Raw genomic sequence first — 15,920 nt, 5'->3', positions numbered from 1 at the left:
GGATTAGAAAACTGTGGTACATCTATACAATGGAATACTATGCTATAGTAAAAAAGAAGGAACTCTTACTATTTGCCACAGCATGGATGGTATTGGAGAGCATTATGCTAAACGAAATAAGGTAGTCAGAGAAAAATAAATATATTATCTTACTCATTTGTGGAATATAATGAACAACATAAACTGATGAACAAAAATAGAGCCAGAGGGGGGGAAATATTCTAGAACATAATAGAAGTAATCCTGTTATTTGCAGATTTTTAATATTTCCTACAACTTTTGGGATCATACTATGTTAGTACAGTTTTGGTAATATTATAATTAAAATCCTTTTATTCTTGAAATATTAATGTTTATTGCATGTAATATTATATGTAAGATCATTTTTCTTGAATAATTGGTGTTTATTGCATGTAACATTATATTTAAAATCATTTTTCTTGAAATAAAACTGAAAAAAATACATATGTAACCATAATACAATTAACACACCTAGAAAAAGGAACATTCCTTTATCATCAGGTAGAATGGATTGTTTTAAAAATAGTATAAAGGATGCCAGCATTTTCCCTGAAATCTAAGGGATGCATCTAGATAACTTTAAGGAAGTAGGGGTCTAAAACTCAATCCTTTATACCCCAGGTGGGACTTGAACCCACAATCCCTAGCATAGCAGGCCAACACCCTATCCATTAGGCCACCAGAGCCCATAAAGTAGTGTGCTGCAATAGTCTTAGACCAATCTCTCAATCATCTCTTCTGGTTTCCTGCAGGTTACACTCAGTCTCCAGGTTCCATCCCAGCCCTTCTACTGCCCCTCCACTTCCGCATTGGGTCCTCACTCCCTCTCAGATGCTTTCCGCCAGAACATGCTCAGGTTAAAAGAGACTGCGCACTTGTGGAGTCCAAAAACCTGGACAGCAGGCGTCAAGTCATCTCATTGGATTGGGATACGATCCTCACTAAGGGTACAAGAAGTCAGGGGATCGATCCCAGAGGAACCCTTCCCCCCTCCTTTTAGGAGAATCTGGGTCCCAGGATAATTAGCTGCAGAAAGGTAGTGCAACTTGTAGGAGCCGAGGGGAGAGCGGGATCAGCGCTTGCGAAAAGTTCAGGTCTTTGTCTCCATCCTACTCCCCACATTGCCCCTTTGATCCAAAGTGTTACCTGGGCCCAGGTCTCCACGGTTTTTAGCAGAGCCCAATGGTCTTAGGTCTTTGTCCTCAGGACTCTTCATAATGGCTCTGTATCCTGTTCCACCTGGCTAGCTCAGCTGCAGAACCAGAGACTCTGAGAGAACCCAGCGTTTACTTTCCTACCATAAGATGGGTGTTCTTTCTCATCTTTAAAATGTTTATTTTAATGATGTTTTTCTTCTTTATATTTATGAGCCTTCAATAAACCACTGAAACATCATCAAAATGATAAAAGAGAAAGTGACATGATGCATGACCCCAGGTCAGCTGAGCTGATCATGGGGTGCCATTCCCCCAGCGTTTACCCTGGTGGGGGGAGGTCCCATCACCTTGGTCATTGGCCAGAATCCTTTGGAGAGAACTCCCTTGCAAAGGTAGAGACATTTTTCCTGGGCAAAATGATGGCTCAATCCTGGGCATACTCTTCATTTCAATTTTAATATATAGGTGTCCCCAAAAATGTATCCACATTTAACAGCTGATAGCTCAATTGATGTTTCTTTTCAGATTTAATCCAGTTTGAATAATTATTAATTCCAATTAATATTTGAATTAATAATTATTCAAACTGTGTATACATTTATGGGGACACTCTGTATACATTCACATAGTAATTTAAGGGTGCACTCAGTGTAAGAAATTGAAATAATCTATTACATTTTTAATAAAATTTTTATTGTGGTAACTATATATATAATATATACATTATATAGTTAAATTTGCCGTTTTAACCATTTTTAAATGTACAATTCAGTGGTATCAGTTACAGTCACATATTGTGCAGCCATTACCATTTCCAAACCTTTTCATCACAATAATCTCTTACATTTTCAAATGCATCCTGGGGCAACTCCACTGCTCTATTCGCTACCTCCCTCAACAGTCAGAAACCTCCTCTGGAACAGTTTTCTTCGTCTGAACTATATTTCATGTAACCAATTCTCAGTAGGATCCCGGGTCCCGCCAGCGTTGGTTCCCGGAGTGCCATCGGAGCCGCCACGGGTAACTCCGGGCTCTTAGAGGGGGAAAATATTAAGCGAGGGAGAAAAACCAGCCTCAGCAGCGACCACGAAGGGACTTGAACCCTCAATCTTCTGATCCGGAATCAGACGCCTTATCCATTAGGCCACGCGGCCCTGTGAAAAAGACGCTGTACGGCTTTTTCCATAAAGCTTGTCTAGGCGCCTGCGTGGTGTGCATCAGTATCTGTGTTCAGTGAATAGGAGCTCTGCCCCCCACCCCACCCCCACCCCACCCCCACCCCCTCGGGCTCCGTGTGGGCGGGGCTCCGGTCTGGGCTACAATGGCAATTGAGCACCGACTGAAGACGTAGTCCTGCTGTTGCGAATTCCAGACCCAATCAGGCCTCCAGGCCCCTCCTGCTGGGAGAGGCCCCCTCCGATCGCTTTCCCTGCAGGCTCCCAGCTGGCGTTGGGTCAGGAGCTGCCCACTGCTCCCCCCACCACTGTGCTTTCCCCATCACAGCACCGCTAACCTGCAATGCTTTGTTCCAGGCCTGTGGCCCAATCTGGACTCTGACAGTCCTGAAGGCAGAGGCCAAGTCTGCAGCTGAGCCCAGCACCTGCTGTGATGCCCCATTTATAGATGAAGTAACTGAGGAGTGGATGGAGTTGGAGGTGGCACTGGGTGTGGCCACTCTGTCAGCACAACTGGGTGGCTGCAGTCAGGCCTGCAGGCAGAGCCGGCGCCTCAGGGAGCTGCGGATCTCCAGGCAGGCCTTGCGGCGCCCACTGCAGTCAGGACCTCGCACATCCAGCTCACACACCTGCCGATTGACCTGCGTGGACCACACTCGGCCTGTGCCCAGGTCCCCTCGTGCCCAGTCTGGCACCCAGTGTATTGTAAGGCCTAAAGTTTCCAGTTCTGCCTTGATATCTTTGGACCTCATAGGGCTCAAAAGGACTAGCCAGGAGTCCCCCTGCTCTTGTCAGATATGTCCCCCACCCAGCAGGAAAGGCTCCCCACCCAGCTAGTTCCCCCACCAGCCAGACCAGCTACACTCCACCCCAGCTTCAACCTGAGGGGCTTCAGTTCCCTGCCAACTTACAAAACTATTCAAACAAGCCAATCACTTCCTCCTGCTGGTTCACTCTGTTCCTGAGTGCAACCCCGAGTGGCCCTGCCTGGTGTAGGGTGTACTCCCCCTAGGCTGTGAGCACATGATTAATAACTGCTGTGGGTGTCATGTGTTCGGCCATCCCACACTATTGAAGTTGGGGGTTCCCTCCCTCACCAATGGGGTGCATAGGAGGTGATCAGGACACCTGGGCTAAGAAGGATGAATCTGGCCTCTCCCCCCTATTGCCAACCCCCATTCCCCAACACACCTCAGTCAGCAGCTCCAGGAGGTCTCCCTCGGGGGTAGCTCTGAGGACCTCCACCAGTGTCTGGATAAAGTCTGAACCCTTCTCATCCCGATAGGCTACACAGCCTAGGCCAGAGGACCAGGGCCAGCATGTCAGACTCAGGCTGACCAGCCGCCCTTCAATCCCCAGGGGCCTATTGATGGTGGAAGTGGGCAAGTAGACAAGACCCTTGGAGTCAGGCAAGCAAATGGGGCAGGGAGCAGGAACTTCTTGTTTCTGAAACAAGTTGCTCTCAATATTTGCCAAATGAATATATGATGACTTCAACATTAAACAAACATTCACTGTGAACATCCTATTTGCTAGGCACTGGGAAGGGCCCTGAGCAGGCAGGACTGCCCTGCCCTCATGAAACTTACAGCCCAAAGGGAATGATGCAGGTACAGTGCTTGGCACAGTCAGCCCGCAATGCATGCTCACCAGCATTACTATTATTATAAATAATAAACACGAAAGGAAAATGACCTAATTGGAATCAGATGGATGCCACACATGTCAAGCCCCAGCTGCCACTACAGCCACACCAGACCTCCAGCCAGGCTGGGTCCTGTGTAACGAGACTTCTTGATGACCCTTCCCCTTACCCTCGGCTGCTGCATAGACCATTAGGATGTCTGCTTGGTCACAGCTCCCTGGCGTGAAGCCCCCAGAGGAGCTGCCTGCAAGAGGGATCAACTTTATTTACTCAGCATCCCAGGACTCCACCATCCCTGGGGCCTCCCTGAGTTTGGCTCAAAGGCAGCACACGGCAGCGGCAGCAGAAAGAGTGCAGAGCAGGAAAGACAGATTAGAGTTCAAACCTCAGGCCTGCCACTTACCAGCTGTATGACCTCAAAAAAGCTATTTCACCTTCTTAACTCCAGGGTTGTTTCGAGGCTCAAGTAGGGGAGAAGCCCTTGTGGTTTCAGATGGTTTTTCTTCCCATCCTCTTGGCAAAGAGAGGACAGGGGCGGCAGCAGGACCCCAGCTCAGAGCCCCCGCCACACACACACACACACACACACACACACACACACACACACACACCAGCCCTGCCCAAGGCCAGGCTCCAGAAGGAAGACAGACCCACCTTGGGCATCTGCATAGATCTGAAGGACATCAGCGTGGGAGGGGATGGCTGGTGGGGCCCGCAGCCAGGGCCAGAACCAGGGGAGAGCTGTGGGCCCCATGCCCGCATCCCTGTGTCCTAGGGAAGGAGAGGACAGGCAGGTCCTTTCATTCATCAGATCCTGGAGGTGCCTCCAGGGGTCCAACCCCCAGCCCCTAGAACTCCAGAGCAGGTCTGCCAGGCTGGAAACATTCAGAGCACTGAATGAAAAATGATGAGGGTAAAGTGCTCCAGTTCATGGACTTGACCTCCAGGAGACACTGGGAGAGGGGGCAGGAAAAGAACTAGTGCTCAGGCTTCCTGGAGGAGGTGGGCTGGGTGAGGAAATCTAAGACAGGAGTCAGGCTGGAGGCTGACCCCAGGGAGGGCCCCAGACCCACTCACCACCACGGCAAGCCTGAAGCAGGAAAATCTTGGGACAGCCCCGCAGGGCCATGCAGTGGCTCAGCTCCTTCACCAGTGCCTCTGGCTGTACTTCTTGCCCATCAGCCCCCAGCAACTGCCCCTGAGGTCCCCCATGAGCCATCAGGGCCACAAGGGCACAGCTCACGGGGCTCCTGCGAGTGTCCAGCCGCTCCTGGAACTGGGCCAGCTCCTCCTGGAAAGCCTGGAGTGCAAGGAGATTGAGCCCTGGGTCAGGGCCACTGCCTTCCCAGTACCTGGAAGCCTTCCAGGTAGACTTCTCCAGCCCCACCAACCCTACCTCCCACCTCCTGCCAGCTTCAGGATCAGGAAGGAAGTCCTTCTGACCCCTGCTGCAAAGCCTGGGATGGAGGTGACAGACATGTGGTTGGCTCTGTAGTTGGTTCTCTGGTGCCAAAAAAGTTAAGAGGCATGAGGGGAGGGCAGTGAGCTGATGAGTTTTGGAAAGGAGCCTGAGACCCTTCCAGGAAAAACCTGAGGGTCCAACTGGGGCCTTGATCGGGAGAGCAGAGAAACAGCCAGCCTGAGAAGCCAAGGGAGCCCCGAAGATCAGGCTTCCAGAGGCAGGGATTCCCAATGCATGCAGCAGGGAGGATGGGGGCTAGACTTGGGGCTGACCTTCCTGCCCACCATGGGTGAGAGGCCCAGGAGAGAGGCCCCAGGGTCCGGGGGTGGGGGTATGCCTTTCTTTAGAGCAGCACCAGAAGTTCTGGGCTTCCCCTCACCTGGGCTGTAGGGTCTGTCCTCAGGGTGGTCTCGAAGCCCAGGGTCTGGCACAGGCCCCCCAGTGCCTCCACATCACGCTGGGCCCCAGGACGGTCCCGGATCACGGCTAGGAAGAGGGCAGCCCTGTCTCTAGACAGGTCATACTGAGCACTGGGGCTGGGTTCTGGCTATAAACAAGATAAGGTACATTGAACGTAGTCACAGGACTTCCAGCTCCTTGTGTCCCCCATCTCAGGTCTCTCTAAGCCTCTGTCCCACTTGCCACTGCTGCCACATGGTTGGACATTCCTCCTGCCCCCTTACCTCAGGCCCCCAGGGCTCCACGTCCCTCAGGCACAGCGCCCCCCGCAAGGAGCTCTGAAGGACTGGGCAGTAGGTGGCCTCCGAGGACTCTCCAGCTGTCCTGCAGAAGACCTGGGGGGATGGAGCCACAGGGTCCTCAGGGGGCTGCTCCATGGGAGCATGGTGAGAAGAGAACCTGGTTCCAAGGAATGACTCAACCAGATGCATAGCTACTACAGTCTCTTTGGGTTCCTCTGCCAGTTAGAGGGAGGAGGAGATAAATGAAAGATGGGGAGGCTACAAGGAGAGTTCTATTTCAGGCTCAAGGTCATACGCTTCCCTGGACATGAATTGTACAGTGGCCATACCATTAACCACTGCCTTTCAAGGAAAGGCACCAAGCTGGAGCAGAGCTGGGGTTCACCCCTCATTTGCAGGGTCACCCAGGGCCACCCAACCATCCAGTGAGATCTTTGGGTGTTGGAACTAGAACTGAATCATTCCCAACCCTGCCCTCCAGGGACCTACAGTCTGAGGGAATAGTCACTACCTGGATGAGTGTGAACCGGGGTGGGCAGAAGTATGAGCGTTGACTCAGGGAGTGTGAGAGAGGGTATCACTGGCAGCCTGGGGCTGTATGAGGCTTACCGGGACAGGCAGGGCATGGCAAGCAGAGGGAGCAGCTGGAGCAAAGACGTGGAGATGGGAAGATATTGGAGTGTCCGAGTGGGTGTGAGGCAGGGCATGGGTGGGGGGTGAAAGGCAGGGCCATGTCTAGCGTGTGTAGACAATGAATTGTAGAACAGTATTGTAGAATGAATGGGTGGGAAGCATGTGAATGAATCTGTGTAACAGGCTCAGGGGAGGCGACTGGCACAGCCCCCTCCCTGGGACTCCCCACCTGGGGCTCCCACCTCTGTCAGCAGCTGCAGCAGGGACCAGTGAGGACAGTGGCCACAGAGTTCACTCAAGCCAGTGAGGAAGGTCCCAGGCTTGGGGGAAGCTGGGTAGAAAAGTACAACGTTGGCCTGAAGGGAAGGTCTTGGCCTCCTGTCCACCCCCACCCTGGGTCTGCTCTGCCCCACAATAGGGGTCCCTGCCCAGCCACTCACCCCCAGGAGCACTTGAGAGCAGCAGGAAGACTTTGGGGCAGCCCCGCAGGGCCTCACAGCCACTCAGCTCCCGAACCAACTTCTGTGGCTGCCTCAGCTGCCCATTGGGGGCCACCAAGGCCACTAGGACACAGCCCATAGGGGCCCTGTGGGCATCCAGCTGCTCCCGGAACCCAGTCAGCTCCTCAAGGAAGTCCTAGAGCAAGAGTAAGAGGGAGGCCTGGGTCTGGGGAGGCCCCAAGTGGGGCTAAGGGTGGAGGCAGTAGGCAGGGTAGGGCTCACCTGGACCGAGGCCTCCCTCCTCTGGCAGCTCTCAAAGCCCAGGGTCTGGAACACACTCTCCAGGATAGCCACTGTAGAGACCGATACCTCAGGGCTGCTGAGTATCAAGGCCACCCTTGGACCCTGCAGGCTGTACTTCCCCTGGGAAGGTAAGGCCAGAGTTGGGCAGGGTGGGGCTCAGCTGGGAGCCAGGAGGGAGTAGGGCCAGGCAGTGCCTCCCACTACCTTTCTTCCCAGGCTGTCTTGAGCATCTGCTATCTGTGCGGCCACCCGCAGTGTCCCGGACACCAGGAAGGCCATGGATGTCAGGTGGGCACGTCCTTTGAGCCCAGAGCTCACCTCCTGGCCCCAGCACCTATGCCTTGGGTCTCAGTACTTGCCCTCTCCCTGGTCTCAGACCTATCAGCTGTTTATGAGCTGAGCCGGACTCTGTCCCCTCCCTTGGAACCTTGGATCCTGGGCCCCACTTCTTGCTCTGTTCCTCGGGTATAGCAGGCTACTTCCTGGCTGGCACTGACATGCCCCTGCCTAAGCCAGGAGCCTGTGCCCAATCCTATTCTTAGCTCCTGGGCCACCTCTTATCTGATTTTGTTACACCCGAGTGTCTCCCTTCTGAGCCAACCATCAGCATCAGAAAAGTTTGTGCGCTACTCCTGCCACCTGTCACCCTACTCACTCATGCAAGATGCCCACACACATGCACACAGCAGCCTCAAGCATTAAAGTACAGAGTGAGGGGTACTATCTCAGAGGTAGAACCCCCCAACTGGAGTCAGCTGTCCATGGTGAGACCCCAGTTGCTTCATCTGGGAAGTGGGGTCTGTCCCAGATCAGTGGTTGAGCATTGATCTATGAACCAGGAGGTCACGGTTCGATTCTCAGACAGGGCACATGCCCGGGTTGTGGGCTTGATCCCCAGTGTGGGGTGTGCAGGAGACAGCCAGCCGATCAATGATTCTCTCTCATCATTGATGTTTCTATCTCTCTCTCCCTTCCTCTCTGAAGTCAGTAAAATATATTGACTGGCTGAGGAAAGGCCCAGGGGGCAGAGAGGCTGGCACACAGATCAAGGAACGGAACAGAATATCTTGTCTCAGCCAGTCCCACCTCTCCTCAAGTGAGCCTGCTGAGGCCACCCCTGTGAACTGGGAAGGGCAGAGCAGGGATGGAAGGAGCTGGCATGAGCCCAACAGCTACAGGCAGGCCCCAACCTGGGGTCTGGGCATGCGAATGGTCAGATGTCAAGGGCTATGTGGGAGATGGAAGCAAGGCCCACTTTGATTCAGCAGCCCTCTCCCTAATGGATTTGAACACAGGAACCAGCATGAGCACACCACCACCCTGACCAGTAACCCTGTCTCCCAGCCTGTTTCCTCATTTCTCCAATGGGGAGAAAGGGAATGGCCTGGCAAAGACCCCGAAGTCCTGTTCAGCTGGGATAGGGAAGGGTACTACTGGCGGTCTCATCCTGAACTGGCCCCAGACCAGGACAGACACTGACCAACACAGGAGGATCAGAGTCTCAAGGCTTATAGTTGCCCTTTGGGGCCCAGCTCACCTGGAAGCCAATGTGGCTCTACCTGGTAACTGCCCAGCACCATGTGCAAATAGGACTACCAGGTCAGGAGACCAAGGGATACAAATTCTAGGTTCCCCTACCCAGCAGCCTCCTAAAGAACAGACAGCCTGGAGGAAGTTTCCACATTTATTCAAACCCTTTTGCTGCCCTTTTGGGCAGGCTGGGCCGAGCTCCTTTGGTGAGCCTGTGGTGTGTCCCTGTGAATGCCAATCTGCAGACGATGCAGACAACATGGAATGCAGTGCCTAAGGACTCAGTGACAAAGTGCTGACAGAGTGCTAGTGTTAAGTACTATAAACCCACATCTCTGGAGGGGAGTGTGGGAGCAGTGGGCTTCCACTGGCCCTGATCTTGGTCTGCACAGACCTCCAGTCCCTGGAGCTACCACTAGCCTCAGTAGAGGATGGCTCTCAAGGGGGAAGTTGGTACAGATCAGTAGCATGTTGCCAGGACAGGGCAGAGTGGTCAGGGCAGAAGTGGGAGGGGGTGGGGGCCAGAAAGCCCTTTTGGCCCCATGGAGGGCCCAGATCTTCACAAGTGTGGGCTGACTAGAGGTCAAAGCCTGTCCTCCACCCCTATGGGAAGGCACAGGTTGGCAGGGCAGAGGGCCTGGCCCATGGACCCAGCCAAGAAGGCAGGGAACAAAGAGCCACAGGGCAAGCAAGGCAGAGGGGAGTTTCTTGGATGGGGGACCCTGGGTCCTGCCCAAATCCTCACACTTCCCTGCTGCCTCAGTCTTTCTCCCATGCTAAGGCCACCTGCCAGGAATGTGCTGGGGCTCCAGGAAGCCAGAGGGCAAGAGAAACCCCCAGAATGGCTGCGAGGTCATAGGGGATTTCCATTGCTTGGTTGTGTTGACCAGGTCCTGGGGCAGAGCAGAGCAGGGCAGGGCAAGGCAGTAGGGGTGGTGGCTGCAGAAGGTGGCAGTGGAGAGAGGTGGCCATCCTGCTGCTCGGTCTCCCAGAATACCCCTCCAGCCCTCACCCCACGGGCTGGGCCATCTTGGCATGCAGGCTCTGGTGGGCGATGAGGTGGGCGCGCTGCTTGAAGCTCTTGTCGCACTCTCCGCAGTGGAAGGGCCGCTCGCCAGTGTGCACACGCCGGTGGTCCAGCAGATAGGAGCGCAGCGAGAAGCTCTTGCCGCAGTCGCTGCAGCTGAAGGGCTTCTCACCCGTGTGGATGCGCAGGTGGTCCGCCAGGTTGGCGCTGCGGCTGAAGCTCTTGCCACACTCAGAGCAGGAAAAGGGCTTCTGGCCCGTGTGCACGCCCTGGTGGCGCACCAAGTCCGAAGAGCTGCGGAAACTCTTTTCGCACTCCTGGCACTTGTGGGGCTTCTCGCCTGTGTGCGTGCGCTGGTGGCGCGCCAGGTCTGAGCCCCAACGGAAGCGCTTGCCGCACTGGCCACAGCTGTGCGGCTTCTCAGCTGCCAGTTCCCGGAACTGGCGCCTGCAGGTGGGCGGCCGCCCCCGCCTCGCCCCCACTGCTGGCTCCAAGAGCGCCCCTGGCCGGGCCTCACTCTCCCAGGGTTCGGCCTCCTCAGGGCTCCAGGCCACAGTCACATCGCTGCCCGCCTGGCCTGGGAGCACCCTCACTGCCTCCTCCAGCGGGGATCGCCCTCTTTGGCTCTTGAGCCCCAAACCTGCAAGAGGAGGAGGTGGGCTCTTCAGTCCCATCTGGGCTGGGCTCAGAGCTGAGGCAAGGCAGAAACAGGGCTCAGTGGCAAGTGCGTTGGCTGTCAGGTTCAGAAACTCCTGGGCTGGACAGACCAGAGCCTGTTTCCTCCTCCATAAAATGGGGACATGATAAAAGGCCAGCAGAGAGTGCAGAGACGGAAGCAGAGTCAGAGGCAAGGAGTCCGCTGATCCTGCCCCAGAGGCACTAATTATACACCTAACCAATCTATGCTTCCCTCCCATACTAGGATCCAACACCGCACTCTCTGAATCCTGGCAATTCAAACTCCAAAACTTAAGAGATTAAGGTAAAGTTTGTAAATGATCCAAACTCTCACTAATCATTATCAGAAACAGGACTCAAATGGGTTCAGCTACTGTGGTTCCTCTCACTACACAAGCCCTTGTCTTCTTTTTTTATAAACTTAAATAAAAAACACTTTTTTATTGGTTTCAGAGAGAAAGGGAGAGAGGAAGGGAGGAACAGGGAGGGGGGAGAGCGCCCTCGCGCGCGCAAGCGAGCAAGAGACAGACACATCAATGATGAGAGAATCATTGATCAGCTGCTTCCTGCACACCCCCTACTGGGGATCGAGCCCAGATCTCCTGGTTCATGGGGGGACCCTCAACCACTGAGCCACACCTGCTGGGCCAAGCTCTTGTCTTCTAAACTCAAGAACAGAGTTGGATCCAGAGGGATCCTAGCCCACCACACCAAGTCGTGTAGATTATGTGAGATGACCCCCAAACAGAGCTCAGAAAGGTCCTGGCTTAGAGAGGTTCCAGGGAGTGTGGCCCCTACTGCACAGGGCCCAGGCCCTGGGGCACAGCACATGTTTTCACTGTCAGTATCTCTTCCCAGGGCAGCCTGGAGGGCCCTGCAACCACCATTTGGACTGAGTCCCAGCTCTGTCCCTTTGGTGTTCATTGACCTGAGTCTCAGGTCTCTTGTCTATAAAAAAAGGAGAACACCTTTATGTACTGGGCTGTGAGAACCACATGAGAAAATGTCCACATGAGTGCTCAGCCAGTGCTAGCATGTTGCATGTTGCAACATATATTAATACATGTTCAAAGGCAAAGCAAAATGAACATTAACACAAAAAAATAAATTAGCCAGGGCTCTTGAAGACAGGCTGGGAAAGCCCACTTTGGAGCCAGCTGAAAGGGAGTGAGGAGGAAGACTGAGGATTCCAGCAGGATGTGCAGGGGAGTGTGGCCTGCCTGGACCCTCTCTGCTGCTGGGACCCCCAAGGAGGCTACTGCCTCCAGGTCAGAGAAACCAAGGACTCCGAGGGTCCTGGCTGCATCTACTGCTTACCCACAGCAACGTTCCGGGAGTTTTCCCGCTTTATGTCCCAGAAAAGATCCCGCTGAGCAGGGTCCAGGGACCCCCATTCTTCCTGGGAGAAATAGAAGGGAATGTCTCCAAATGTCACAGGTCCCTGAAATGAGGTGAGAAATCCCGCTCAGGAATGTCTTGCTCAGGACTCCCCTGGCAGCTGAGAGGAAGAGGGTTGGGATGGGGAACAGGATGGGCCCAAGCAGGAGCAGGATGAATGGAAGAGGCTTTGAGAAGGCAAGGACTATTTAGAGAGTCATCAGTACCAACGGCCTCAGAAGGGACAAAGGGACTGGTAACTTACATGGATCTCAGAGGCAAAGTAGGCATTTGTTTTCTGTTTGGTACTCCCCTCTTTAAGAAGAGCAGGAAGCTGGGCTGAAAGAAAAGAACAAAGCTTCAGAGAGGCCAACTCAAGCTAGATATGAAACCCCATATACTCTACTGTGTGTGCGCGAGCACACACACGCCTAAGCTTCACAGAACAAGTACCCTTCCTGGTACTCTTAGGGCAGTGGTCGGCAAACTGCGGCTCGCGAGCCACATGCGGCACGTGAGCCGCGGTTTGCCGCTCTGTTGACTAATGAGTTTGCCGACCACTGCCTTAGGGCAAAGCCCGGGAAGGAGCTTACTCACCACCTTGGCTGTGCTGCTCCCAGGGCACAGGTGGCTGGTTTTGTGCCCCCACCTTAGGGGGAGGTCCCTTGGCCTGAGATCCCTGGACTGCAGCCTTGGGTTCCACCTCCTCTGAGGGCACATCCTGTGCAGGAACCACAACATGTTCATCAGCACTGAGACCAGACAGGGAAGACAGAGTTTAATACCTGGGAAGGAGGCATATGACATGTCCCTCACGAGGCTGGGGTTTGGGGAGACATCAATACAGGGCCCAGGAAAATCCAGAGGAGAATGTGATACCAAGCAGTGCCATGTGCCCAGGGACACTCACTGATCAAACACAAGGCAAGAACCAGCCCCAAAGGAGAGAATCACAGAGCCATTTAGCAAGGAGTCGGGAGGAGGGGGGGGGGCCTCCCTGTGAAGGACAGAAACCCTTACCCCAGTTACTCAGCACCTCCCCAGATGCTTCCAGTGTCAAGGACCCAACACCTCACAAGACAGTAGGGTTCACATGTACAGCTCTACCTTCTCATGCCCCCTCTGGTGCTCTCACTATACACATCCCTGTATCCCCAGTGCCTGGCCTAGAGCAGAAAATGAGTAAACATTTGCAGAGCTCGTGTGGAGCTAAAACATGCCTTTCTGGAACATGCCTGCTTTGGTCCAGCTCTACCTTCCAAGGCCACCAAAAAGAAACCAGATTCATTTGGATAGTGTCTTTCAGATAGGCAACACCCATTATGACATGCTCCTGTGGATGTTCTCGCTGGCTCTGCGCCCCCACCACCCCTGAATGTGGGAAGGGCCCCTCACCTGCGGCCATACTTTCACTGGCTGCTTCTGCAGGTCCTCCACCAAGGCAACAGCTTCCTCGCCACTCTCAGGGCACCGCTCTCGCACCCAGTCCTGGACACCCCCAGGCAGCACACTCAGGAACTGCTCCAGCACCAGCAGCTCCAAGATTTGCTCCTTGGTGTGCAGTTCAGGTCGCAGCCAGCGGCAGCAGAGCTCCCATAGCTGGCTGAAGGCCTCATGGGGCCCACCCGCATCCCTGTAGCAGAATTGCCGAAAGCGCTGGCGGCAGGCCTCAGAGTCCCTGCTGTCCTCTTGCTGGGCAGAATCCTGATCCCAGGAGGAATCTTCCACCTTCACAATTAGAAGCCCTTCTCCCTCCCCAGGGGCCTGGTCCTGAGGCTCCAGGGGGGCTGCCATTCTCCTGGCCTAAGGCTCAGGGTTGGTGGGCCTCAACCCAGGAGCCTGCCCTTCAGTCTCCCAGAGGGATTCCCTGTGGCAACTGCGCCAGCATCTGGACACAAGCTCCTAGGGAAAGAGCAAAATAGCAGGAGGGAAGAAGGTACATGAGCAAACAGCAGTCTGGAGGGACATCCAGGGACTTTAGCTCCCATCCTTTCCTGGCCCTGAGGCCTTTTGTAGGCTCTCCTGTAATGCCTTGCTCATATGACTCTCCCCCTACCAATACAGGTCCACAGCCCCTTATCTTCAGCTCTGAAATCCAAAACTCCCAGGTTTATACCATCTGGCCTACTGATATGAGCATGTTTGTAATCTCCATTTATCCCACTTAATGTAAATGTTCATATATTTTATAGCAGAAATATTCACGTATTTGAGTTTGTAAAAATCCATCAAGCTGTTCTTAGAATGTGTATTTCTGTATGTGTACTATGGTTCAATAAGAAAATTTAACATGTTTGATTGAGTGTTGCCCTAGATTCTGCTGGCAGGGGTTACTTGATATACTATGTGTACTGTATTATCTTTCTGAAATTTAAAAACTTCTTAATTCCAAACATTGTCAGGTCCAGGGGTGTCAGTGATGGGCTCACAGACATCATCCTAAGCCATTTATCCACAGGTATGTATGAATGTATGGCACGTTTATTATGCCTTACATTGCCATAAAAGTCTTGAGTGTATTTTAGAACTTTGGTTTTTTGTTTCAATAAAGAAGTGACACCAACCATTGTAATAAAAGGGGGAAGGGGTTAACAATACAGACTACATAAAAGAGAAACTCTCCATTCGACAATGCAGCGCACCCTCCCATTAAGTCACATATAACCTCCCAGACCTTTCCCTAAAGTACTAATACATTTACTAAAAATGTACTTCTAGAAACGGAAAGTGTTTTTGTGTGTGTGTTTCACATAATGAGATCTTATTGCACCAACTATTTTGTAATACGCTTTTCCACTTAACAATGCTTCTTCATTAGCCACTCTGGAAGATTTCGAGGTATGGATGTACTCCCGTTTCTGAACCAATACCCAAGTGAGGCATTCAGGTAGGTTCCAGTCCTTTTCTCTACGGCACACTGAGTACTTTATTCTGTCTTTTTAAAATTTTTATTTATTTATTAGAGAGAGAGGGAGGGAGAAAGAGAACCATGGATTTGTTGTTCCACTTATTTATGCATTCATTGGTTGCTTCTTGACTGTGACCTGACCCAGGATCAGACCCGCAACCGTGGCGTATCAGGAGGACGCCGAGCAATCCGGCAGGGCAAGCACTTTATTCTTGTACTTCTCACAACACCCCTGAAAGGTACGCGCTCCATTCTCGTCCTCTAGTGACCGAGGAGGAGGCTCCGCTCGGAGAGGGCGAGGGACTCACCAGGGTCGCTCGGCAGGACGCGGCAGGCGGGAACGCGGACCGCCGGAGTCCCGTGCTCGATCCCCGGCAGCCTCGCCTGCGCGGAGCTGAGGCGGCGGGGCGGGCAGTGGGTGCAGGCGCCCGGGCTCCCAGCACTTCTGAGGTGCACGCCCCCTTCGGCTTCTGCCTGGGAGCGCGGGCCCCACCCGTGGGGAGACCCGAGCTCGACCTGGGAGCCCGGCAGCCCAGGTCGCGCGTCCCGCCCCGGGGCCACACCTCCCACAGCCGCCCCGGCGTTCCGAGTTCCGGTAGATTCTGGCACCGGAAGTCCGCGCGGAGCTCGCCGGGAAACGACACAGCGCACGCGCTGCTCTTAGTACTCAGAACTACATCCCCCAAAAGGCCGTTGCTCAGTGAGCCTGTTTGCCTTGACCGATGGCCAATGAACAGAGAGAGTTACCTTGCGCATCAACACCCACGCCCGGGGGTTGTGGTCTGCGTCTAGGCTCCCGTAGTCCTCTTCGCTAATCCTTCAGACTTCTCAGCTCTTCTGACTCTTGAGGAGCGTGGAGCTTT

General features: G+C 53.7%; 2 protein-coding genes across 3 annotated transcripts; both read right to left on the bottom strand.

Moving 5' to 3' along the window:
* Nucleotides 1-2,880: 2,880 nt before the first annotated feature.
* On the bottom strand, nucleotides 2,881-7,816 carry LOC308252685 (caspase-14-like; the record flags this gene model as incomplete). Its single annotated transcript, XM_080677445.1, has 11 exons — nucleotides 2,881-2,994; nucleotides 3,545-3,648; nucleotides 4,168-4,242; nucleotides 4,653-4,769; nucleotides 5,076-5,298; nucleotides 5,840-6,007; nucleotides 6,144-6,254; nucleotides 7,037-7,125; nucleotides 7,235-7,430; nucleotides 7,517-7,657; nucleotides 7,742-7,816. The coding sequence occupies 11 exons, from the start codon at nucleotides 7,814-7,816 to the stop codon at nucleotides 2,881-2,883; spliced, it is 1,413 nt and encodes a 470-aa protein (XP_080533571.1).
* A 1,390-nt stretch (nucleotides 7,817-9,206) lies between these two features.
* Nucleotides 9,207-15,647, bottom strand: ZNF213 (zinc finger protein 213). 2 transcript variants are annotated; one of them, XM_080681307.1, is made up of 6 exons: nucleotides 15,366-15,647; nucleotides 13,545-14,051; nucleotides 12,747-12,870; nucleotides 12,415-12,488; nucleotides 12,090-12,213; nucleotides 9,207-10,734 (listed from the first exon to the last, which is right to left on the bottom strand). In XM_080681307.1, exons 2-6 carry the CDS (start codon nucleotides 13,941-13,943, stop codon nucleotides 10,076-10,078), a joined length of 1,380 nt encoding a protein of 459 aa, XP_080537433.1. In that variant the 5' UTR covers nucleotides 13,944-14,051; nucleotides 15,366-15,647; the 3' UTR covers nucleotides 9,207-10,075. The 2 variants fall into 2 exon arrangements, with proteins under 2 accessions (XP_080537433.1, XP_080537434.1); XM_080681308.1 differs by having other exon boundaries at nucleotides 9,213-10,734; nucleotides 12,090-12,171.
* Nucleotides 15,648-15,920: the final 273 nt, after the last annotated feature.

The sequence above is a fragment of the Plecotus auritus genome, assembly GCF_963455305.1.
Source record: "Plecotus auritus genome assembly, chromosome: 7".
Taxonomy (NCBI): Eukaryota; Metazoa; Chordata; class Mammalia; order Chiroptera; family Vespertilionidae; genus Plecotus; species Plecotus auritus.
This window is presented reverse-complemented; position numbering and strand designations above follow the sequence as displayed.